The 25,199-nt window shown below is 38.0% G+C and overlaps 3 protein-coding genes across 7 annotated transcripts; 1 reads left to right on the top strand and 2 right to left on the bottom strand.

Moving 5' to 3' along the window:
* Nucleotides 1–1,669: 1,669 nt before the first annotated feature.
* lhfpl5b (LHFPL tetraspan subfamily member 5b) lies at nt 1,670–3,172 on the top strand. Its single transcript, XM_056773387.1, has 2 exons — nt 1,670–2,087; nt 2,735–3,172. The coding sequence occupies exons 1-2, from the start codon at nt 1,670–1,672 to the stop codon at nt 2,983–2,985; spliced, it is 669 nt and encodes a 222-aa protein (XP_056629365.1). The 3' UTR covers nt 2,986–3,172.
* A 273-nt stretch (nt 3,173–3,445) lies between these two features.
* On the bottom strand, nt 3,446–13,877 carry srpk1a (SRSF protein kinase 1a). Of its 4 annotated transcripts, none has more exons than XM_056773268.1 (17): nt 13,802–13,877; nt 13,023–13,077; nt 12,063–12,190; nt 11,135–11,243; nt 10,958–11,045; nt 10,739–10,826; nt 10,439–10,545; nt 9,955–10,120; nt 9,406–9,431; nt 9,027–9,237; nt 8,570–8,866; nt 8,146–8,246; nt 7,553–7,660; nt 7,371–7,440; nt 5,485–5,577; nt 4,764–4,856; nt 3,446–4,516 (listed from the first exon to the last, which is right to left on the bottom strand). In XM_056773268.1, exons 1-17 carry the CDS (start codon nt 13,812–13,814, stop codon nt 4,332–4,334), a joined length of 1,938 nt encoding a protein of 645 aa, XP_056629246.1. In that variant the 5' UTR covers nt 13,815–13,877; the 3' UTR covers nt 3,446–4,331. The 4 variants fall into 4 exon arrangements, with proteins under 4 accessions (XP_056629246.1, XP_056629247.1, XP_056629249.1 ...); XM_056773269.1 differs by having other exon boundaries at nt 8,570–8,863; XM_056773271.1 differs by lacking the exon at nt 4,764–4,856.
* A 423-nt stretch (nt 13,878–14,300) lies between these two features.
* On the bottom strand, nt 14,301–24,350 carry mapk14a (mitogen-activated protein kinase 14a). 2 transcript variants are annotated; one of them, XM_056773363.1, is made up of 12 exons: nt 23,923–24,350; nt 22,293–22,422; nt 21,683–21,741; nt 20,180–20,291; nt 19,755–19,784; nt 19,381–19,428; nt 19,178–19,292; nt 18,468–18,539; nt 16,604–16,683; nt 15,580–15,658; nt 15,288–15,461; nt 14,301–15,187 (listed from the first exon to the last, which is right to left on the bottom strand). In XM_056773363.1, exons 1-12 carry the CDS (start codon nt 24,039–24,041, stop codon nt 15,120–15,122), a joined length of 1,086 nt encoding a protein of 361 aa, XP_056629341.1. In that variant the 5' UTR covers nt 24,042–24,350; the 3' UTR covers nt 14,301–15,119. The 2 variants fall into 2 exon arrangements, with proteins under 2 accessions (XP_056629341.1, XP_056629340.1); XM_056773362.1 differs by lacking the exon at nt 16,604–16,683 and adding an exon at nt 17,021–17,100 and having other exon boundaries at nt 23,923–24,346.
* Between the last annotated feature and the right edge of the window lie 849 nt (nt 24,351–25,199).

The following is a 25,199-nucleotide window of genomic DNA, read 5'->3' as shown; positions in this document are numbered from 1 at the left end:
TTTGATCCCTGGTGTGGGCATTATGTGTGAAACCTTTTTTTGAATTAGGCTTTTATGATAACATTGTAAATAATATTTGAAAGGCCTGTTTACACTCCCAGAAAAAGGCACAAAAATGTTTTGCATATGTGACCCTGGACAGCAAGACCAGTCTTATGGGTCACTTTCTCGAAATTGTGATTTTTATATAATCTAAAAAATGAAAATATGTCTTTCTAACGATGTATGGGTTGTTATGGGTTGATATGACAATAAATGGCTGAGATACAACTGTTTAAATCTCTGGAATCTGAGAGTGTGAAAAAGTATAAATATTGAGAAAATGGCCTTGAAGTTTTTAGTCAGAGGCACTGTAGCAGGCCATCCACTCACAAAAGTAAAGTTTTATATATTTAGGATAGTAAATTTACAAAATATCTTCATGAAACATGATCTTTGCTTAATATTCTAATGATTTTTGGCATAAAAGAAAAATCTATAATTTTGACCGATACAATGTTTTTTTTTTTTTTTTTCTACCTAAAATGTTACGGTGCTTCTTAAGACTGGTTTTGTGATCCAGGGTCACATAAACAGTATTAGTACCTGAAAATTTAACGTAATAATACTCTTTTTAAGGGTACCCTACCACTAATAATACCCCGCAGCTTTCCTAGCTCAGTGGTAAGAGAAGGTTGTTGGTTCGATCCCAGGGGATTGCAAATACCTATGTAAAATGTATAGGATAAAGCAATGTAAGTCGCTTTGGATAAAAGCGTCTGCCAAATGTCTAAAATGTAAAATGATAGCTATTGAACAGATGTTTCAATGTTATTGCAGAATGTGCAATGCACAAGGGTTCGGTTTATAGATCAAGATCACAGTGTCTTAGATATTTTTGTAATTTATGGTCCCCACAGCAAAGGTTTAACATCACGCCCGAGAGGAATGCAAAACATGAGAGTGCAGTCTTTTTTTGTTGACTGTGTCTTCACAATTCTCTTGTGAGCAATAAATCTCTGACAAATGTGAAGTTGTTGTTTTATTCATGTCCGTTCTAAAACACCATTAGCAATGATCTCTTTTTTTTCTCTTTTTTTTCTTCTCTCCTGGTGGAGATTGTTGTTTCGAGTACTAAACAAAAACTTTCTCAGCTGCAGGGAGTTCAGAATAAATAAGCAAATGAGAGGGATCTTTTCTCTGTATAGATATGTCTTAAATTTTTACAAATGATGTACTTAAAACACCATTTGACTAATCCAATTATATAGCATTCATTATTTACAGTGACATATTTAAAACACGCAAATACCAGTTGTTACGACTGCTGTATTTTAATAGACATTAAAAGATACACATAGAATTCGCTTAATGTTGTTATTCTGGTAACTTTAAAACAATTACCTTTTTTGTTGTGAAATAACACGTATATCTGATTACAGTATCTAAGAGAACAGGTTATTGTCACCTTATTCCTCTGCTTAATTTACCTTGAATAATTAAAACACTGACACCTTTGCTTGGCAGCAAAATCTTCTTTGGCGCTGTCTACTGATGAAGATCTCCCCTGCATTTGAACTCACAGAACTTGTGTAAAGAGAGATTTATTCTGTGTGTTTAAAGAGGACGGAAGTATAATTGGAGCTATCCGTGGTGCTGGATTCTAAAACGATTGTAAATTGATCTAACCATGGCGAACGAGAAAATGTTGCCAGCCGTGGAGGCTGCCAAAATCTACCATACCAACTACGTGAGAAATTCCAGAGCCATCGGCGTCCTGTGGGGAGTTTTCACCTTATGCTTCGCCATCATTACTGTGGTGGTCTTTATTCAGCCCTACTGGATTGGTGACAGCGTTAATACCCCGCAGGCTGGATATTTTGGACTCTTTCACTACTGTATTGGCAACCCCATCACCTCCGAACTGGTCTGTAAGGGAAGCGTTTTTGACTTCGGCTCGATCCCATCTGGGGCTTTCAGAACTGCTATGTTCTTCGTAGGCTGCTCAATGCTACTTATCGTGGGTACGATTGTGTGCTTGGCTCTTTTCTTCTTTTGCAACGCTGGGAGTGTTTACAAGATATGCGCGTGGATGCAAACAGCTTCAGGTGGGCAAGTAGTATTGTCACGTGATTTATCGTACACTTTAATCTTTCCATTTATAGGCATTGTTTTCATAAATCAGGTGTAGTAGCCTATCGAAATCTTCCTCCCTATATGAGACTGCTGGCGCGTTCCAAACTGGTTTTAAAACCCTCCGAAGGGCCCTTCTGGAAAAGGACGGCCAACCAAACATCGCTTCAAATAAAGAGAAAATGTCATTGTTTTTTAATTTTAAGTGAATTTTAAACGACACCTTAGGAGATACAGTTGTGTTGTTTCATCCAGACATCAAGAGCTTTACTCTTCAAAGGGAGTATAGGGCAAAGGGATGATCACTTTGGAGTGGAAAGTGACATATGACTCATTTGTTTCCGACTACTATGGGTTTAGGATTATTTCAGGGGTGGGCTTTAGGGATAGGAACCAGTCACTCAGCAGTGAATTAGCCAATCAGAAGTATAGGATTTAAAAACCCACAGGGAAACAATTTTAACAAAGTGCTTGGTTCCAATAATATTGTATACAAATACATTTTTTGAATATATTCCTTTATTTCATATTTTTATATTCATCATTACCCTAATATCAAGTGTGTTGTATAAGAGTCATGAAGTTTAAAGTGTGAGTTGATCTTTTGCATTTGTTGTTCTAGCCGTGTTGATGGGGATGGGTTGTATGATTTATCCGGATGGCTGGGATGCCCCGGAGGTGAAGCGAATGTGTGGTGACAGGACTGACAAATACACGCTTGGGAACTGTACCGTGCGTTGGGCTTACATATTAGGCATCATCAGCATCCTGGATGCGGGTTTACTGTCACTGCTTGCTTTTACTCTGGGCAACCGGCAAGACAACCTGCTGCCTGAGGACTTTGAGGTGGAAACAGGAAAAGACAGTGAGTGAAGAGCTCTGCCAAGAAAGGTAATAACAGATTAGATTTTGAGATTTAGAATTGATTATTTAGAATTTGGATTTGTAGTATGCTATGAGGTCACACGTAACGTAATGATGAACTTCCATTAGACAAACCATTCAGTGCTGGATTTTACAGACGTGTAGGTTGCAGATATTTTAACATTTTGTATAACAATATTTCCATTTGTTTACAGATAAAGCCAGAATACGACACATGCCTAATTTACACAACTGGACTGCAGTGGACATGAAACAGGAGTCAGATGAATTCCCACGTTATATGGGAAGCAAAACGTTTGTCGTTATGCCATGTTTTTTTTTGCTCGTATTTAGAACAATCAATGATTTTTTATCTTTACCCATCCAATAAATTAACATGCATTACATATCAAATGAACCAGCTTTCATCTCCATTTGTAACAATTTGAGAACAACAAAGAAGGTACACTCATCTTCCAAATGCTTTATTAAAACACTTCTATCCAGCTAAATAATCTTAGCTTAGATGCAATAGTAGGATTTCTTTTAAAAACTGTACATGGCTGTAATATACAGATCAAGGCAAACTCTTTGGTACACATATATACAGACACACTCACATGCACATGCGCGCACACAAGCAAATACACAACAACACACTCATACTATCATTTTGTTTCGTTTTTTCCTCCAAAAATCCCATTTTGGTGGCCCTTAACGGTTGCTCACTGAGTGGAAGCTTCTTGTACACATTTACGTACTGACCCATAAGTGAGAAGACTTTAAAATCTAATCTGCGACAAACAAGATCAAAACCTACTTAACTAATACATACACACACACACACACACACACACAAAGAGACACTTGTATAGTTTAGAAAAAGAGAACGAAAACACAGAGGTGTAATGAATCGACGTAAAACAGAATCTTAAGTTATACTCTACAGTCATAACGTAACCTACCAATTCCCTTTCCATACCCCACAATCCTTCCCGCCTTAGTAACAATTTATTGTGCATTGCACTGAAGTCCCACTTTATCTCAGGTTTGCATTGCACATAACTTGGAAGGTTTCATCCTAATGTTTTACAAAAATCCTCTAAATGGGTTTCATCTTTTGCCAAAATAAGAGGGACAGTGTAAAGATCACAGACGGCACGTCTCAACTCTGAAAAAGCGACATTTAGAACAAAACAGACAGATTCTTCTGGTGAGCCAAGCGTACGAAAACACTCAGATGAACAGAAAAATAACTACTCTGATATACCATAAAAATTGGAAAGTGATCTGTTGCAGTCTCTTGAGTTTACGGAGAGATAGCCTGAAGTATGTGCAGTGGCGTTGAGAAGCCACTAGAGGGCGAGCCAAGGGTGTCGCAAACATTCGGCAGCCGTGGCTCTTTTCTCTGGCAGGAGATCTAGCATTGGAAGTAAGAAATCGCTGAAGGTCTCAGCCTCTTCCTGAGGCCACTCGTATTTATCCATCAGTACCTCCAGCAAACCCCACGGCTTCAATTTAGTAATGTGCTTCAGGTCACCTATGGAAAGCACACCATTAGCTTCCCAGGTTTACCACTAAACAAGCACATCTGCAGGCGCATTAACATGGACACCTCAGTTCATGCATCATTTATTGTACCATTATTTTTTTTCATCTTGCAACATGCACAACACAAATACACACAAAAAGATCTAAACACTTGTGTTAGTAAGACAGTTAAATCTTTTCCACTTACTAGTTGTAATGCGTACAATTTCAAGAATGTATCACAAATGCCACGTTACCTTTCTTGGTGAAAAAGTCCTTGGAATATTTTCCGGTCAACATGAGTTTGCGTGGGACGACCCCCAACAGTTCAATGATCAAAGCAATGTGGTCTACCATCGCACAGTTACACACAGACAGGGGTGTCAGTCGGGGAGGGAAGGGTGAGATGGAGGACAAAACAAAGGACAAATTGATGAGAGTTAATACAGTCATTCACCCATCCTGAGAGAAGAGAGGAACGAGAAAAGGAGCCGCAGTGGCCACGTCTTGACAGCACAACGATAACAATCACATAGCGAAGCACTTAGAGATCAGAGGTTGAAAAGATTTAACTTTCTGAGAACTCGACCGTATAAAGCCGAAGTCTGTTTTCAACTTTTAACTGCCTTTCGGTGCTTTATGCACTTTCAAGAGAGTCACGCAACACTTTTAAATCTGAAGATACTTCATTTGTCTATTATGTTGGAGCCAGTCCGTGGGAACAGACTGCTTGAGCGTCAACACGAAAATAATGATCAAAGCTGAAGTCAGATCGAGACAACCATCTCTGCATTCACTTGTAAGAAGAGTTTGATCCTTTTCTGTAAGAGGTTGTTCATTTTCTGAAAAATCTCGAGTTAGCCAAACAATATAAAGGTAGATGTGACCTAAGGGTGTGCTGTCATTCAAGCTCCTGCGATTTCCGCTCTCTTAAAACTCCTCCCTCAAGGCAGGGCTCTACCTGATTGACAGGCGTACCTTGCCCGCTGAAGTATTCCTGTGAGAATTTCCCGCTCAGAGCAAAGTGACAGGGAATCTGCCCCAAAAGCTCAATAATCAAAGCAAGGTGGTCTGAGTGGGAGAAAGAGGGTCAGAATGAATAAGATCATGGAATGGGGAGAGTGGCAGGAACATGGACAGGGTTCGACAAATGAAGGTTCAGGAGCTTGTATTGTTTTTTTGACTGTACTAGTCACACTGTATCCCTGAAAACATGTGTTTTGGAAAAATGGGGATGACATCTTAATAAATTCAGTCATACAAACTTACAACTCGGCTGAAACATTTTCTTCATCAACTACAGTGCAAATGTTAAAAAACAAACAAGTGTTTTACCAGTAACAATTACTAAATGAAAACTTGGTCACTTCCCCTACCCTACTGACATAATATTTGATCTGCTATAAAGAGACACTGGCCGCTTCCGGGGTCTGAACTTACATGGAAAGAACAGAATGAGCATGGGATGGAACACAGTAAATAATAAAAAGCAAAAAGAAGGAACTCAATAGCCTACAGTCATCAGGTTTCTCAGTAATGAAAATTCAATAACTACCTTCCTCTTTGAGACAACATAAAGGGAAAGAGGATCAAAGTGTTATTGTGCTCAATGTTTACGAATATAACATCAGTGGATTCCAGTGCAACGTGGTCTACCACAAGACCATGACGTATAATATTCTCACAGTAGCACTGTTAAAACGTCACTACTGGTTGCAGGCCTTTACAGTTTTACATCTCCGACGAAAACATTCACTCACTGAACCTCACAGAATTACAGAAGCTTGGAGAATTCAGAATGTAAACTCGTCTCTTTTAAAAATCAAGTCTCATGACATCAGCTAGATACGTGAGCATCACAATGATTAGATTAACACTACATTGTACTGCATTGTATATCAATACATGGCTGTATAAAAAGTAACACCCATATAGTGTCATTGTGAATACCTGTATATCCTGAACATGACTCACGTAACCGCCATTGTGTTAAAGTAATACTTCACCCAAAAATGAAAATACTTGTTTCAAATGTGTATACATTTCTTTGTTCTGATGAACACAGAGAAAGATCTTCTGAATAATTCTTATAACCAAACAGATCTTAAGACCCAATGACTACCATAGTAGGTAAAATTATTTATTTTTTTATCCTGTTGAACACAAAAGAAGACATTTTGAAGAATATAGGTCAGCAAACAGTTCTGGGGCACTTTTGACTATCATTGTTTTTCCCTACTATGGTAGTCAATGGGTGTTGAGATCTGATTGGTTATAAGCATTATTCCAAATATCTTTCTCTGTGTTTATCAGAATAAAAGGAATTCTTACACATTTGGAATAAGATGAATTCAATTTTGGGTGAAAGATCACTTTAAACAGTGTCAAACTGGTCCTAAAAAAGCTAAATAAACTTGACTACTGTAAAATAAATTAGGCTTTGCACAAATTCTTTTCCCCACACACATTACTGCCTTGGTCAATGGTGTTAATCATTATGAGTCCTTAACATGGAAAACAAAAGGGCATAAGACAGAAGAAAGAGGTGGAGTGGAAGAGGCGTGAAGAATGAGAGATGAAGGAGTGAGGAAGAAGGAAGTGAGTATCAAGAAGAGACAATATTATATGTCTCTTTGCAGATTTATGCTCTGATTGATAGCAGGGAAACAAGCACAGGACTACAACCACTAAAATAGCAATTCAAATAAAAAACACATCACTTGCAAACAAATTGTATATTGTTTAAGGTTTCATTACTGAATAAACACTTTAAGAAAGAGATTTTAAAAACATCTGTCATAAAATTAATCTCACTTAACAGAGATTAAGATAAATATTTTTATGCAACATAGAAACGCTGTTACCTTCATCTCTGGAGTAATCTTCACCAGAGTGAGGCTCAAACAAATAATCACCAGTGGCCAACTCAAACGCCTGAAAGCAGAACAGAAATGATTGGTTACCCGTGCAAATCAGCATCTGTAAGTGTACGTGAAAGCAAAAATGATCAAGAAAGGTTAAAGAATGTGTGTGTGGCGTTTTTCACCATGCAGGCTGTGCTCCATATATCGGCTGGTGTGCTGTATCCTGAGCCAAGCAGCACCTCCAGAGAGCGGTACTGTCGGGTCTGTATGTCTTCTGTAAAGTGCTTGTGCTGAAAAACAGAAAATCACATTCTTAATAAGCTCCCTCTTAAAAGATTATATGAAATGATCACAGGTACAGGAAAATAATAATAATCATTTTAATCTGGTTAATCTAGTATAGAGGATTACATAGCGTTACATTATTTTGTCCTCCTAAACATTTAAATTCACTTTTTCAGAAGTTAAATATGCATTTAAAATATGCTAATCTGTATAAAACAGAAACTGCATATTTGTGCATGAACATAAACTGCAATATTTGGTCTGTTCTCCTGATTTGTTTTATTGTAGTGAAAAATCTGATTTTCAAAACAATTGTGAACAATGCTTCCTGTATATTCTTTTGTTATGCCCTTTTGAGTTTATTTTTTGCTAATGAAACCTTAACAGTTTTCTAAATAATATTTAAAAAGCCCACAAACTACAATTTCATGCGATTTAACACCTGCCTAACACTGACCAAGATTGAAATGTTAAAGGTAAAGATTCTCACCACCCAGCAGGCGTTGCCCAGGTCTGCAATCTTGACCTTAATCTTATCAGCATTGAGGGGCTCTAATGGATTGACCAATAGGCTTCCAGAGGACAACTTGTCTGTAAAACAGGAAGTAAAGTCAACAAAAATGATGTATAAAAAAAGAGAGATCATTTTATGTGTTGGTTTTGGATTTCAAAACAAACTTTTCCAATAATCTCAGCAATGATTATAAAATCCACCAAATTATCCACAATCAGTCAACAAAATATTAATACACTGCATCAGCGTTGAACAAGCACAGATTTTAAAATACAATTTTGTGTACTATCTTTCATGAAAGCATCAAAGAAAAAGGAAAACAAGGAAACCAATTATACGTTCTCCAGAGAAATTTTCCTTGTAATCTTCATCCAAAAACCAAGCCATCTGCTTCACTGACCGTTCTTCAGCTTCTCCTTGTTCTGTTCCCTTGCTCTGGTTCTAGACTTCTGCTGTTCTTGCTCCCCGGGGTGCAGCTCTTCCTCCTCCAACTGCTCTTGGCCTGATGTGCCGTTACTGTAGCCGGCCTGGTCCATTTCTGGGGACTCCGCCCCATTACAGTACTCATACATGCTTTGATCTGCGTCCTCTGCGTCTGTGGGGTGTCTTGTGTGCAGTAGGGTGTCTTGTTTACGGGTAAATCCATTACAGTTGAGCTCCATTGAATCATCTGAGGTTAGTCTCTCTCTGGTGTCTGCTATAACCAGAGGTAAAGAAAGAGAATATGAGGGGGGGAGGAAAACATGATGGAAAATGATTTGCATATTCTTAACCACAAATCCCAAATAAAAGCCTAAACATGAACTACCAATTATCTACATAAGCAAGAAAACTATACTGCACAAACAGAAACTAACTGATTATGTCTTCAGCAGCGATGTCCTGAAGTGAAGCTTCTCTGAGTAGGTGGCAGGATGGGGAATGAGGGGACTCAGGGTCATCTTCCTCTTCACCTTCAGGTCCAACCTCCATCTCTTCTAAGTCCATAATGCATTTCTCCAGTAGCTCCGCCTGACGCTTCTGCTTCTTTTTTAGCTTCTTTTTCTTGTTTTTAGACATTTTTGGCAGCTGCAGTTAAGCAGTAAAGATGCCAAAAGTTCATTACCAATATTGCTTACAAGCAACAAAGTTATTTAATTACAATTGATAATAAATGAACTACAATAATTGAAATAAAAATACTAATACATGATAAGATCTGTGTAGCCTGGGAAATAAAAGGTAAAGGAAACATACCTGTTTAGGTGCTGGGGCAGTGCTCACTGAAAGAAAGATCATGACTCATCAGAACACAATAGGAGGTAACAAAGCAAATACATCATTTTAAGAATGACGCTGGAGGGAGGGTGAATGAAAGTGAAACAACAAGTTGAGCAAAGAAAAGTTAAATCAGCTAAATGAGCTGGCAGGAAAAGCTCCAAGAATATATCTGGAGGGATTCTTGGAGTAACACTGTGCCCTAACCAGAATTAACTTTCGCAAGTGGTTAGGGCAAAGGAATTCTCAAACTCTTTCATTGTTATAATTGTATAATAGTTTATACAATCTGTACTTCAAACAAGATATGTTTGTCTTTTTCACACAAACTGTTGGCTAGCAAACACGCCTATAACCTACACAATAAGAATGCTTTCAATAAAACAACAAAAGACTGAAATGTACATTATACACTATTTTCTCAGCAACTGTCTGACTACACACGTGTGTAAATTAAAGTCATTAAAAGGATTTAAGTGTGTCCCTATTTATCAGCACAAGTAAGTTTCAAAAGCAGATATTCCGTACCTGCCGACCCAGAGGGAGGGGGAGCGCCTGCTTTCTGCCATTCAGTGGCCTCTGCAGCCAGTCGCCTGATATACAGCTCCTCAACGCTCATGAGAATGTTCTCTGGCTTAATGTCTGTGTGGATGATTTGACACTTGGTGTGCAGGTAATCCAGACCTTGCAGAACCTGAGATCCCAAAATAAGAGAAAGATCATAAAACATCCTCTGTCAGACTTCTACATATCTAATTGATTATAACAAAGATGAAACAAACAGGGCAGACAGTGATCTTACTGTTTGTCTAATCAAATTTAGTCAAAATAAAAAATGGAAACACAGAGTCTGTTTTCATGGTAATTCAGTCTAAATCCTTAATTAAATCAACTTCGCAAACCGCAATAAATAAGCATCTGTAACCACGGTCTCTAAATTAGACCTTGTCCTGAATTCAGTGCCTCAATTACGTAAACACTGAGCTGTTTGTGTGGCGGCGTGCCGTGTTACCTGGTGAATGATGCTCTTGACGCAGGGCAGAGGTAAGCCTTGATAGTTAGACTTAATAATCCATTTAAGCAAATGGTGACCCAACACCTCGAACACCATGCAAACGTCTAAAAGGTCGAGTAAAGGTCCAACGGTTTTAAAAATGTAACCAAGATCCACAAAACAATACAAAAATCAGCACTCAAGTCAGCACAAGAATTTAGGGTGCCTTAAAATAACACAAGGCACCTGCTTTTAGCCCTGTTGACCCAATTTCCCACCCTCACACACACACGCACAATTCTTCACATTCAAGGATACGAGTTCCATTGACCCCTGAGATCTTAAAGTCATCCAGCATCTGCACAACCATCTCTCTGTTCGGATCATCTGGGTCTGTATTTCTGACCTGAAAACAGTGCAGTTCTTTAACAAATAAAACCCTACTGAAACACACTGCAAACAGTTTGGCTTAAAAAATCTAAATGTGCTTGCCAAAGACGAAAGGAAGGGAATGTGACATTAGTTCAGAACACTCACAGATCTCAGCAGCTTTATTTCATCCAGAGCGGTTTCAGTGTAATGTTCTGCGCTCTTAACCACCTTCATAGCGACGAACCTTTTCCCTCTACAGATACAAAAACAGAAAATCCAATAACTGAAATAGTGCAGGCAGATGATAAAAAAACATTATAATTTGCATGACGAAAGTCTTACTGGATGTCCCAAGCCAGCCACACAGTGGAGAAATGCCCCCATCCCAGTTTCCGGATGACATGGTATTTACCATTAAACAGGTCCCCTATTTTGACATGGTGATAGCCTCCTAAACAATGAAAGGAATATTTCTCAGCTCGCATTCAAAAACCCATTGATGACACTATAGTGGTAGTTTTTACTATGTTCGTTTTATGAGCAATAAAATAATCATGTCAAAATTTTATAAAATATCACTTTAAATCATAGTAGTATAAATATAAAAGCAAAAAATGAACATGGTAATAGAAATCCACGTATAGCAGAAATGCAAAGCTACATGGGAGAGTCGACAGAAGAATTAATTTGTTACATGTGACCCTGGAAAACAAAACCAGTTTTATGGGAAAAAATTTCGAAATTGAGATGTTTACATAATCTGAAAGCTAAATAAATAAGCTTTCTATTGATGCATGAGTTGAGAAAAGTGCCTTTGAAGTTGTTAATCAGAGGCACTGTGGCAGGGCATTCACTCATAAAAATATGTTTTTCATATATTTAAGGTAGGAAATTCACCAAATATCTCAATGGAACATGATCTTTACTTAATATCCTAATGATTTTTGGCATAAAAGGAAAATCTATCATTTTGACCCATACAATGTATTTTTGTCTTTTGCTAAAAATGTTCCCATGCTACTTAAGACTGGTTTTGTGATACAGGGTCACATTTGAGTTCCATTTTTGTTGAACTATCAAGAACAAATTTAGTTTAAACAACATAAACATGAAAGGAAAAACGACTTCAAAAAAAAGCTGCAAAACAAGGAAGTACTGCATTGTTTTACAAGTGCAACCCTTTCTGTAATTTCAGCAACTGTTAGTCCCATTTCACTAGAGAAGCAACTTCTGATGTCAAAAGAGATTTATTGAGCCGTGCGTCTCTTACCTTTACAGTAGTCATTAGGATCTTCTTGCTCCTCATCATCAGAGCCGAGGATCTCCTCGTCGGGCTCTTGTATCTGGGTCTCTGTAGGGGGCTCCTGTTGAGTTGCCCCGCGTGGAGGATGTGCTGGCCTGAGGGATGATGGTACATTTCATATAGGTCAACAGTTATGTAAGAATGTGCATTCTTATGTACCACTTAGCGTATAGAAAACCAGTCTTCCCCTTGACAGGCAATCTATGGTGCTGATTTTTGTGTCTTCAATAAAACAGATTGAAAAGTATTTCAAAACCTGTCATTTACATTTCTGTATAGTTAAAAGTATCCACAACCCTAAAAGTCAACAAATTTAACGTTGCGAGTCTGATTTGGCTCAAATGAGTTCATCAAACGTTCGTAAGCATCTTTCAGTACGACCCAAATAAACAAATATAAAAGTCAACACACTGTTTAAATCGATCCCAGAGGCACCAGTAGAACACTCAGTGTTTTGTTTGTCTATTGCACAAGCAGTTTTGATATACAATGAGATAATTGATACAGGGCATTTCTAAGCACTCGGCCCCATGGTAACTTGCATACAAAAAGATTGCATCAGTCCATGCCTGGTTTAACCTTATCAAAGAAAGCACCTCTCTTTCGTCTCACATCAGCCTAGAGTGAAGTGTATGAAAGACATGCCAAAATTCTGCTTAAAAGTAAATGATCATAAGTTCAACACTCTTTGTGCCTTTTGACTAGGACTAAATTGCCAGTAAATCCTTGATGACTCATTCTGCACCATAGAGTATGCTATACCAAAGCAGCCAGATCTACACGGACCAGGGAAACCTTCGAGAAACAAGCATTACTCAGAAGTATGAAGCCAGCCCTTCCAAGATTTAGTCTAACTTCCTCTTTGTAAAATTTTAAATATTCCCAATCTAAAGAAATACCGGAGGAAGGGAATGAAGAACAGCTCACTTTTTGGTCGACTTCTTGGCTTTGACCCTTTTCTTCCTCGCCTGAAGTGCCAGAACTGGAATAATATAAGAGATGCATAGTTACAGAACAATAAAACGCAAATAATAATTGTAACGAATACACGAGTATAGTAAAAAATATCTCTGTGTGCCTTTATGACTTCCAAATTTAACATGGCATTACAACAGGAAACACACAGACCGGCAATTTTGTAATCTTCTGTATGAACATAAACAATACATATCTGTGTGTTTACAGTTATCGTGAAAGAAACGTTTCGCTTTAAATTACTGTACACGAGAATGTCAAACATTTATTGGATTTTTGCATTTTTGTAACGACGCGAACATTATGATGCAAGAATGAGGCTGAACAGAAATTCATGAAGTTTCCACGACAGAAAATAGAAATAACGTTACAGAAGATATGAACTCTCATCTGCCTAATACGTGCGCGCGTCCACACACGCACTGACGTCTTAAACAAATGAGAAAAGTTAAATCGCTTATGCAATAGCGTTATTCAACGAAATAAGGAAATGTTTCTATGGCGTCAGAAAAAATAAAATGTTCTCACTGGAGCTGCAGTCTCGGTGGCTAAAGGCTAAAGCTAAAGACATCAGCCCATGCGTCCTAAGACAGGGCAAAACGCACATCTGTCTGCTCCAATGCTATATTGTTTATTTAAGTCCGAATGTAAATTAGTCGTCCTGCCTCGCAGGCAGTCGGTGTAGTTTTAAAAGGCAAATGATATTCATAGAAAGACAAGGAAGAGATTACCTTTTCTCTCCATGTTGGCCCCTTGGCGGCTTGGGTGGCACTGCGCATGCGCGCGCCTCGTAACGTGCGCGTCTTGGTTGCTGCGCGTCCACGATTCGTTATGCGTTTTAAGATGTCAAAAGCTCGTACGTGTGTTTAACCCTTGCATAAAATGGTACGTAGTGGAAAACAAAAATGTAGTATTTAAACTACAGTATTTATGTTAACCTACCACGCCACTTTTTACAGTTCAACACACCAAAAGAAAGCAATTTCAATGCATGCGACACTCGCAGTGTACCATGGTAACAGTAACACCAACATTCGTAACAACAGTAATGTTGAAGCTTTTCATGATAATAGCAGTAAACGTGTTGTAAATGCGTTAGGAAACGTTGTATTTATGTTGTAGGCCTATTCAAGCCAACGTCACTTTACTTTTTTTAACATTATTTTAGAAGAATCAAAACAAAACAAATCCATTTTATCTTCACCATAAAGCAAAAAATCCAGACAAAACTGAGGTTTCTGAAAAATACCAGCCTTTATTTTCAGTAAACAATTATGTTTGATTCCATGTTTTATGTGGTGCTAAAGAAGACAGATGCAGCCTTTCATGTTTATAAATATCACCTCAACAGTATATAAATATCTTACTCTAGTTTCAGTTAATAACATTTTAAAAATGACTAGGAGTCAGAATCATACATTGAGGTTGCATACAATACACAGTAGGAACCTCACTTGAACTCTCACACACGCAGACACACATCAGACTCAAACCTTTAATCTCTAACACACATACACAAAATCTGGAAAAAGAGCAGAAACAGAAGACCTACAGATGGGGAAAAAGATTAGACAAACTTATATTTACAAGCAATCTGAACGTTTCACCAATTTAACAATTTATTTGTAATGTCCATGAATTGACTGGGAATAAGGATAATGTTTTTTGAACATTGTACTGACAAAATCTCTGCAAGCATGTTATATTGTGTTACTAAAAAAATCATAACAGCACAACTTAAACTAAGGTTCCGACAAACAAAACAAACTAAAGTCCAGGACTTGTATGAATGTTACACATGGATATTACAAAATAAAAAAGGTCTAGAGCTTTCACCTGACTGATATTTCATTTGAAAAGATTTACTCTGTAATAAAATAGTTTTCCATGTTCCTTCTATTTGGCGCTTGCAATTTCAACAGACGGCATTTAAAATGTAAAAGAAAAATGAAAGGACGAAAATCATACTGATTGGCTGATTTAGAATACTGCAAGCTACAGCATTACTGTAAAAGTAGTAAAGGTTTGATTGCAATCCAGCAGAAAAGGTCAAGACTCCATCTCATCTCCCTCAAAGACGGGCACTTCGAAACTTATCACCTCCTCATAAGTCAGACCTGTGCAGAAAATAAACGATTAAGATTCCGACTACAACAAACATTACACATGCCATTTTACACATAAACAGAGCATCATTTTTCTCTTCAGCTGACTCACGTTTCCACTCTTCGATATCAAGCTCTCTGCTCTCAAAGCTCTGGTCGAACGGATCAGCCTCGGGCTCATCATCTGGGTCATGGTACTGGGCAAAGTATGGATCTGCCAGAGCCTCAGCGGCTGTGATGCGCTTATCTGTGTCCAAAACCAGCATCTTTTCCAGAAGTTCCACAGCTAAAAACATACAAGAGTTAGGTATCTTTAAAATATAATAACAATCAAATCAAGTACCTTGTCTGTTGACAAAATATAATGCATGTGCACATACACACAAACCAATCTGCGTCCTTACCGAGTGGATTAGCCCCAATAAACACATCAGCAAAATTCCTCTTGGGCATCTGAGGCAGGGAGTTAATATAAGTACGAGCCTATGGATTGAAATGGACAAATTTGATCAAATAAACTTAAACAGTTTAACGGTAACCTATCCAACAGAGTAACATTTTACACTGTCATTTATAAAGTTAAACAGACAGTTCACCCAAAAATAAAATTCTGTCATAATTTACTCACCCTCGCACGGTTCCAAATCTGTATCTAACGTTTTGTTCCGATGAACAGAGAGAAAGATATTTGGAAGAATGCTTGTAACCAAACATTTCTTGGCCACTTTTGACTCCCATAGTAGAAACAATTACAATGGTAGTCAAAAGTGCCCCAGAACTGTTTGTTTTCTCATCAAATTATCTTCTTTGTGTTTAACAGAATAAAAGAAGTTTAGACATTTTGCCTACTATGGTAGTCAATGGGGTCCAAGAACTGTTTGGTTACCAGCATTCTTTCTCTGTGTTCATCAGAACAAAGACATTTATGCAGATTTGGAACAACATATACTTAAGTAAATAAGACAGAATTTTTGTTTTTGTGTTAACTGTTTCTTTAAGATTTCTCTGCTTATTGCAAATTAAGATTAAGACACATGCACGTTAGAAATTCTCGACATAATCCCCATGACTGCAAGCGCTTGTGTGTTTTCAAATACATTACTAACCCTGTGAATCATAAATCCACAGTGTCAGTATGCAGTGCCATTTGAATAATGCGACAAACATGAAGCTTCAGAAGGCAGAGGGCTCTGTATTGGCAAAGACAGACAGTAATTTCAGCTCACACAGATCAATGAATAACTGAAGGACAGAGTACAAAGAAGTCACCCCCCAGAGTAAGTGGAGAAGATTCCATCCTGCTATTGTTAAATGCATTCATTCCATAAATGCTTTAAGCGTTTTATATAGAGGACCAAGATAATGAGACTGCAAGTGAAGGCCATGATGAGTATTCTGCACATGGGGATTGGGCTTCAGTGAGCTCACCTCATGGCTAGGCATCCTGCTAATAAGGGAGGCAGGTGGAGTTCCTGTCAGTCGCATTATCTGTTGAAGCTGGTTAATATCTTTGAAGGGCAGGTCAAGGAGCTCAAGGTAAACAAATTTAGTGTCATGCATATCTATTAAAGGTTTTGCGGACGTTATGTTGCGATTCTCCACTGCTCTAGGGAGGAAAGAAGAAAGATGCAGAGATAAACCGCACTGATATCCAGTGAAGACCATGCTTTGAATTGGAAGTGTAATCAATTCAGTTCATAAGAAATACTGCCAGGAAAGACAAAAACAAGCTTGTTAGGTTTAGTAAGACATCCAAAACATTAATTTAGACAGACATTATTTTAGATTTCCAAAATAAGCACACACAGGCCATTTAAGCAAACCAGCACCTCCCAAATAACTCACAGACTCTGATGATATTTTCATTAACAGCTCAGGTCCAGGAGTTCCAACTAGCAGCATAATGAGCTTCAACTGATCGATGTCTAGTAATATTATATATAGGAAAACTGTTATGACTTAACAGGAGAGATCCGGAGTCTTCGGCTTCCTAAACTTCACCTTAAAGGCAGTCGTAGCCTAATGGTTATACGGTCAGACTCGTGACCATAAGGTTGCCAGTTCGATTCTTGGGGCCGGCGTGTAACAAGTGAGGGGTCCTTGAGCAAAGCACCTTACCCCTACTTGCTCCCCAAGAGCTGCAGTGTTAGCTGCCAACTGCTCCGGCTGTACGTGTGTTTACTACTCACTGGATGGGTTAAATGCAAAGGTCACATTTCGGGTTTGGGTCACCATATCTGACAAATAGATCACTTTCTCTTAAAGAAAAAGCGTGTTTTGTAAGGCAACTCTGATGACCGCTGTCTCACTGTGCTTCAGAAAGAAGATATTTAAGACATCACAAAAAGTAAAGCAGGAGACCATTATTTTCAGCTGTGCTTAAAGAACAGGGAAGCAGAGAAGCTTTGGTAACGTGTGAAAAGACAAGCAAGCTGGTAAAAATAGCAGAGGTTAAAATATGTTCAGCCTTGCCCAGCAAAAGCAAGTCAGAAGTAGCTACACAGGTGTGTTCTGCCTGTGAGAGAAAGAAAATATTTGGCAAGCATTTGTGTTCCATGGCTGTAGGCCCGATGCATAGAGAGCAGGCAGGACCTTCAGGATACGAAGTGTCGAATATGCAAAGCTGGAGGGAAATACTCTGCATGTGCTGAAATGTGAAGAAAAATTAGTCACTGGGGTACAAGCGAGACAGAAAAAGAGCGTTGAAAATATAAAGGCATGTCATCTCCTGCAGGATGTTTTATTGCGTTCTTAACACTGTTGCATCATGGGGCACAGCCTGGAGGTGGAGGGAACAAAAGTTCAGTGTATTGACAGACACACGTGCTACACATTAATGTCATAGAACACACTGCAAGAAGAGGAAAATAGATTCAAATCTGCATAAAACTAAATCTAGTTAAGCACACTTTTAAACCAATTAATTTCCAAGACCATTTGAAAATTACTTGGTGTATTTTAAGACTGAATATTGTCAATTAATACATTAAAACTATACTTTCTACGCAATGGAATCCTCAATTAAGTGTTTTTTACTCAATACAAGTATTCAAGGAGCAACATCTAGCCCGTTAAATACTTCAGAGCTCAAATAAACAAACGTCTAAATTAAGCCTAAACGTCCATGACTTTCATTAGTTATCTGGGCCTAGGGCACACATTGAAATTCATTTTTTGAATGACCTGGAAAATCATGCAATAATACTGATATACTTCTGTGGCTCGAAGCCATGAAGCAATTTACAGAGAGCGCACTGCAGGTCAGTGAGGGGAAATAAGAGGAAAAGGATACGATCTGTGCCAGGGAACAGAGTCCTGCCCGTCAACAGTTCAGCCATAATGCAGCCCACTGACCAAATGTCCACTGCAAAACAAAGCCAAGCAATCACATCAGAAACAGACTTAACACAAACTGATAAGCTCTCTGCACTACCACACATCTGCACTGTTGTATATTTCACTGGTTTGCAGATTTAAATTCAGATAAATCTGCATTTATCTGATTTTTTTTATATTTTTTTATTCTGTTTTATTTGTATGCACCATTGTTCTGGGAGAAACGCATTTTCAATCCTCTATATGTATGTACTGTGCATGTGGCAGAACTGACTATAAAGCAGACTTTGACAACAACCACATGTTTCAAGTCTTCACCAAAACAATTTCTTCTGGTCCGGCTATGTTGTCAATGGGCCATTTGTGTAAAATTGGTCACAAGGCAGAAACTGTGATATAATCCCATCGCCTCAAAAGAGTAAAAGATAATCTTTTCATGTTAATTCCTCAGCAGTGATAGAATCATATTGTATTTTTAAAAACACTTGCAAGTAATTGCTGTAAATAAAAGTGATGTCAGCCATTGTGTCATATTTCTCAGATGGAGCATCTGATTATTTTAAATAGCACCTTTACATAATACACTTTAAAATGACTGCTTTCTTTCTCAGCAAACAATAAACTGACTGACGTTTACTGTATCACATGTTGGTGGAGTTGCATTACCCGTCATGTTGTAGTGCATCCAGTTGAGCATGATCTCTGGTGCACGGTACCACCTTGTGGCCACATACCCTGTCATCTCATCATCAGTGTGTCGAGCCAGACCAAAGTCAAGGATCTGAGAGAGATAAGAGGACAGACATACGTGTATATTAAACAATATTCCAAACAAAATTTGTGACTAAACCTAAATACCTCTGACTCACCTTAAGTTCACAGTCTTCATTTACTGCAAGATTACTGGGTTTTAAATCCTGAAAACAATTAGTGAACATTTCTGGTATGATTAATGATGCAAATAAGACAATTTTTTGAGCAGTGTTTTTTTTCCAACTAATTTTACATATGTGTCCGTGGTAACTCTTAGCGTACTCTTAGCATGCTAAACATCCTTTATTTAGATAAATTTAAGACAAACCAATTCTGTAGAAATCAATGAAAAACTAATATTATACAGACAAAAGATTTATAAAGATACTCCTGAAATAAAAGCGAGCTTGGGCGTGCAACATTGTAGCGCCAGGGAGATGCTTTAAAAAACCCTGCAGGCCACTTCTCATACCCCAGAGGAAACACTTACCCTGTGAATGATGTCTGCTGAATGAATGTACTAATAAAAAAAAAAAGAGAGTTATGTTAGGAGATAGATAAACAAACTGAAACATTTGTATAGATATTATCTTTCACAAATATTACTTCATTGCTATTTGTATATTTTTTTAGAGCATCTTAAATTGTACAAAGTGATAAGTAAGTTCCTAGTTTAAAAAAATTATAAAATAATATCACATTACCTAAAATATGATTCTACTTAAATCTAATCAAATGTATATTGTTTATAATACATATAATTTCGGCTATAATAAACTTATATTCTGAAGCAAATTAACAATGCACCACAAATAAAGTGGAGGTTGCAATCTCTGTCTTTATCAGACTAAAAAGCTAAGATCCATTTTTGTATTTGTTACAAATAACAAGTGTAATTTATTTCTTCTTAATTACCTTAAGTCCTCGGAGGATCTGATAAATGAGAAACTGAACGTGATCGTCAGTCAGCTTCTGACACTTTACAATATTATTTAAGTCAGCGCCCATAAGATGAGTCACTAGGTACCTGCCAATCAGACACAAGAACACAAGAAGAATGTTATTATCCCAACACCTGTTGTACATCATGCCCAAAGTGAAACAAAGACTTTGTTGAAGGAAACATGATGTTCTGTTCTGACAAACAATTTTATTTCACTAGCAAGTGTTTGACAGTGCTGCATATTGGGCTACAAACTAACTACTGCAAAAATACTACGGCAGCAGGATGCACTTTTTTGTTTAACATTATTAATAAATTGACAAAAATGACAATGTCGGGAAAAACCGAGACATCCAATTATAAGAAGGACTGAGGGAATGGTTTTGGAAAATGACACAAACCGGATCGCAATTTAATGGATGCCATCGATGTGAAAACGTTTTGGTCTCCCATATTTAATTTTACCACATGAACAGTATATTTCACTACATTGTCCTTTCAAAGACCTCATGGTATCTCACAAAAGCGTTGACTTATATCAGCAGGGCGGGGTTTCAGGCCAAACTAAGACACTATGGTTCAACACACAGCAGCGCTTAAAATAAATGCGGCTTAATCCGAGAAACACTCCCTCCACCCAATAGGCTACTCACCCATAGCAATAATAAATAAATACATTTCACCCCCCACAGGGATTTAGAGAGAAAAAACTGCAATGTAAATAAAGACCACTTCCACACAAACAAACAAAGAAAAAAAACAGATGCAGTGCACAGACAGCAAAAACACACATTTTCACTGGAAAATCTATATTCACAGGAAGTCTGTTTATTCTACAAATCCTCTGTTCTGGCACACACGTGTCTCCTTGTTTCGTAAACGTGTGTGTGTGAAGAACATGGATGCCCTTCCTCATGCCTGTGAGACAGGACTATTTTTAGCAGAAACACTGATGTTAAGTGAATGCAGCATCTGCTTTTACAACCTGGCTCTTTCCTCAGTAGCATTCCCCGCTAACTCCTGGCTGCTAGGCTGGAGCCAACAAGCACAAATAGCTTTGTCTCTGTGGGAACCAGAAGCTCCGTGGAACCACGAGAGCCTATCTAAAAGCTTACACTCATCCAGCAAAGAACGTGGGATTAATAAAACATTATTCTGCTTAAAGTATCAGATATAAGGGCTAAACGCAAAAAGAGTGATTTAGGCAGACAGTGAGGTTACACTAAATGTTGCCAGCGCTGGAAGCCAAGCGTTTCTGAAACTATGTGTACACAACAGAAAATGATGTGCCAAGATCAAACAAAATAAATATCTCCCGTTGCACTAAACAAATCTGTTTACATCAAAAGCGCCTTATCTGAGAGTTGACTCTGAAATAAAAGGATTTTTGTTATGAATGTATTTTTCCAAATCTAACTAAATGTTTTAGATTTGTTGCCTACTAATTTAAGAGAGAAAGTAACAGTCCGACTCACACATCATTAAACTCTTCCAGGCTGGTGGCAGGTGTGAAAACATCCAGCAAGCCGATTACCTATAGTCACAAAGAGAGAAAAAAAAACACAAATCAAGATTGGTTAGTACAGCATGTTCTGTCTTGCATAACCTGACCGGGAAAATCTTGAATTACAACATCTAGAATTCTCAGACAGATAAAAACAAATAAAACAGCATTAAAAAATGAAAATGAACATATTTTAAAACATGTATTATAGAATTATAGGTAAATCTGACTGATTTGAAAACGTTTTTTTTATCTGTGTATTACTGTGTTATGGTCTCTGTGTAATATTTTTGTTTCTGTGTACTGGAAGCTCCTTCTGATTTGTCGTCAAAACAAATTCCTTTGCTACATAAACATATAATAATGTACTATCTGACTTTCTGACTAAAATAAAGTGCACAATTTGAATGGTGCATTTGTTTTATCTGGTCCCAATGATGAAAAACATCAATAAAAACATAAGTCAACCAGTCATATTAAACACAATAACAGTGAGTAAAAAATAATGAAAACCACCGGCATTACCTAACCTTAATCGTTTCAGCCCTGTGGATTTAACAGTATCAAGGATCCAAACTCACATTCTCATGTTTCATGTGCTTGAGGAGCCGTAATTCCCTGTAGGTGCGTTTGGCATGAATGATGGACTGGAAAGGCCTTGACAGCTTCTTAACAGCAACCTTCAACCCTGGTTTCTCATCATACGCTGAGCTGCAAAACAGTAAGCATGATTCAAACACAATGTCACTGTTTTCATAATATTTGTTGCACAACTGGAACTCAGACATGCTACAGCAGGACAGAAGTTATAGATGATCTTATGTAATGCCAATTGAATTCAATTCTGTCTTTAAAACCAAAAATCTGCCAAGTTCTCAGTTCCTCATGGAAACAACACAAGGATTGAGAAAGGGAACTAAATGGTCAAACATGTCACAAAAGTGCAAAAACAGAACATCTGTGTTTAAATAATAATCAGAATTTTAAACCACAATTTCAAAACACATAGCATATTATTTGTTATCCTATAACTCGCCGGCCTACCACTTTTAAACCTCTGCGCTCTCTTTTTCAATATAATGTAGGAATCGAGTACAGTGCATTGCCAGAGAGATGAGCATGGCACTTCAAACCCCATGCAATCTGTTCATCAGATATTCAATTACGCGGACACAATAAAGCCCCGGTGAAATCTAATCTAGATAGCGTGGTTGCCTAGCATTAAAACTTCTAACAGTCACTTTGGTGCATAAACAATCTGTCTACTCCCAGTAAAAGGAGTCATTTAGAAAACGAGCCCGACCTTCAAACACCTGGCAGTTAAATATCACAGAGGCCTTTCTGAAATCATTTGGAAGCATTAAAGAGTTAGATAATGCTGCATTTTGTTTTGAGTTCAACAAAAACAGAAGTGCTCAGATGTTGAAATGTGCTTGTTTCCTCTAAAAAACATAGATTATATCATATTTTCATACCTCATCTTTATTTGAGGGAGTGGAGGGAAATCTCAGCACAAACCACCAACAAACTTTCTCATCACACAAAACAGGGTTCGCTCATAAGCTATAGGATGAGCTCAGTGCGGTGTGTTGCACCTCATTTTGGGTGTTACAACCACCCCACAAGAAATTAAGTGTCATGAATCACTGACATCGTGAAATTACACGGAGAAATGACTCATAGCTTGTGTCTCACAACCCAATACAGCATGCATGCATGGTGACCTCATTCAGGACAGTACCCACCAGATGTCCGAATTAAGACCACGCTATACAAAAAGGCGTGATCGTTAACATAAAACTAGAATACCATAATGTAAAGACGATTATATTATCAAGTTTATAGCATTGTGAAGCCTTTAGCTCTCGATGTCGAATCTGTTGCAACATGTTTCAATCATTGCGCCCCTATAAGCGCACGTTTCCACACACGTAAATATCACTTCGAGCTGAGGTGGAATGCGTGCGTGCGTGCGTGCGTTATGGGAAATACAACAAGCTTGACTAAGCATGTATATGAAGCATAACTACACACATTATATCTCTTTGCATCACTACAAATACATTAAATCGGCAACTCGGTCTCCTGAAACAGACGAAGAACTTCAGTCTTATTAGCAAGTTTGCTAACGCGGTGCAATGCTGCGGGCCCATGAGAATGAATGGGGCATTTCGTCCGCCAGCGAGAACAACATCAATATATTTAACTTACCAAACGGTTCCGTATGCACCCGAGCCGACCGGAGACAAGTTCTGATAGCGCACGGGGACCTCCCATATCGTCTTGTTGACGTCCTGTCGGTGGAAAGTGGGTCTTTCTTTCTGCGACATGCCTGCAGAACGAGCCCCCGAGGCGAGTTGAGACACTTCTGCTTTCCCTGTGTCGCCTGCGGTTCAAGGTAGCCGAGTTCTCGTGCAGAGATAAACAGGATATAAAGTATCAAACAAGCGAAACAGGCCGAACATGCACTCGTATGTTTATAAGCGAAGCGACACTACGTGTTTAATTCATGCCAGTAGATCCAGATATGCTTGGAATGTGACTACGCGAAAGTTGCTCGGTTCCGGGTGGCGTGAACGCTAACGTTATCCCGTTCGCTTCTCTCCTTAGTACTGCTAGAAATGAAAGTCACAGTAAAGGAAATGGAGCTTGCAAGTGCGCCCCCTGTTACGCGTTCACACCCGGATAAAACCAGCAGAAAGTTAGGTACGATGCAAATTTCAGATTAACAAAACAATTTACAAGTACGAAAAAAGATTGCATATCATATTTATTGCAGATTCATGATATTTTTTTATATTTTGGTTGCATTGAATTTGCACTGCAAAAAACACCAGACACCTTGAAAACATTTGGGCAATTCCCTGAAATTGTCAGGCTTACTATTTTTACCAAGGCTTTTATTTCAGATATCAACATTTGGTGGTTCAAATACCCATCTGAGGTCTCCAAAGTTTAAGGGTAGCTACATATTCCTCAAAAATAGACACATGAAAATGAAATAAAGTAACTATATCATGTTCTATGAATAGGAATCCATTCTCCATGCATTTCTCTAGAAATCCTACAAAGATTTTTGTCTCCCAAAAACTGTCAATTTCTTGTCACATCAATAAGCGCATGTTTATTACCCTTTTTTAATATAAAACTTGTGCATAGACTGATATTTTTCTGATTTTAAACTCTATCAACAAGGGTTTAGTTAAATATAAAGAAATGGTTCAGTATATTGGGAACAAACACATTCCCTCTGCGTTTTTATGTCACATCCGTAACGCTCGAATTGTCCATTTGTGACCCCCAATTTTTTTGTTGTTGATTTTTACATAATTTGAAAGCTGAAGAAAGAAGTTTTTTATTTACATATGGTTTATTAGAATAGGACAATATATGGCGGAACAACAACTGTTTACAAAGCTGGAAATTGAGGAAGCAAAAAAAGCTAAATATTGAGAAATTCGCCTTTGAAGTTGTTAATCTGAGGCACT

This window comes from Triplophysa dalaica, chromosome 18 (assembly GCF_015846415.1).
Source record: "Triplophysa dalaica isolate WHDGS20190420 chromosome 18, ASM1584641v1, whole genome shotgun sequence".
NCBI lineage: Eukaryota > Metazoa > Chordata > Actinopteri > Cypriniformes > Nemacheilidae > Triplophysa > Triplophysa dalaica.
This window is presented reverse-complemented; position numbering and strand designations above follow the sequence as displayed.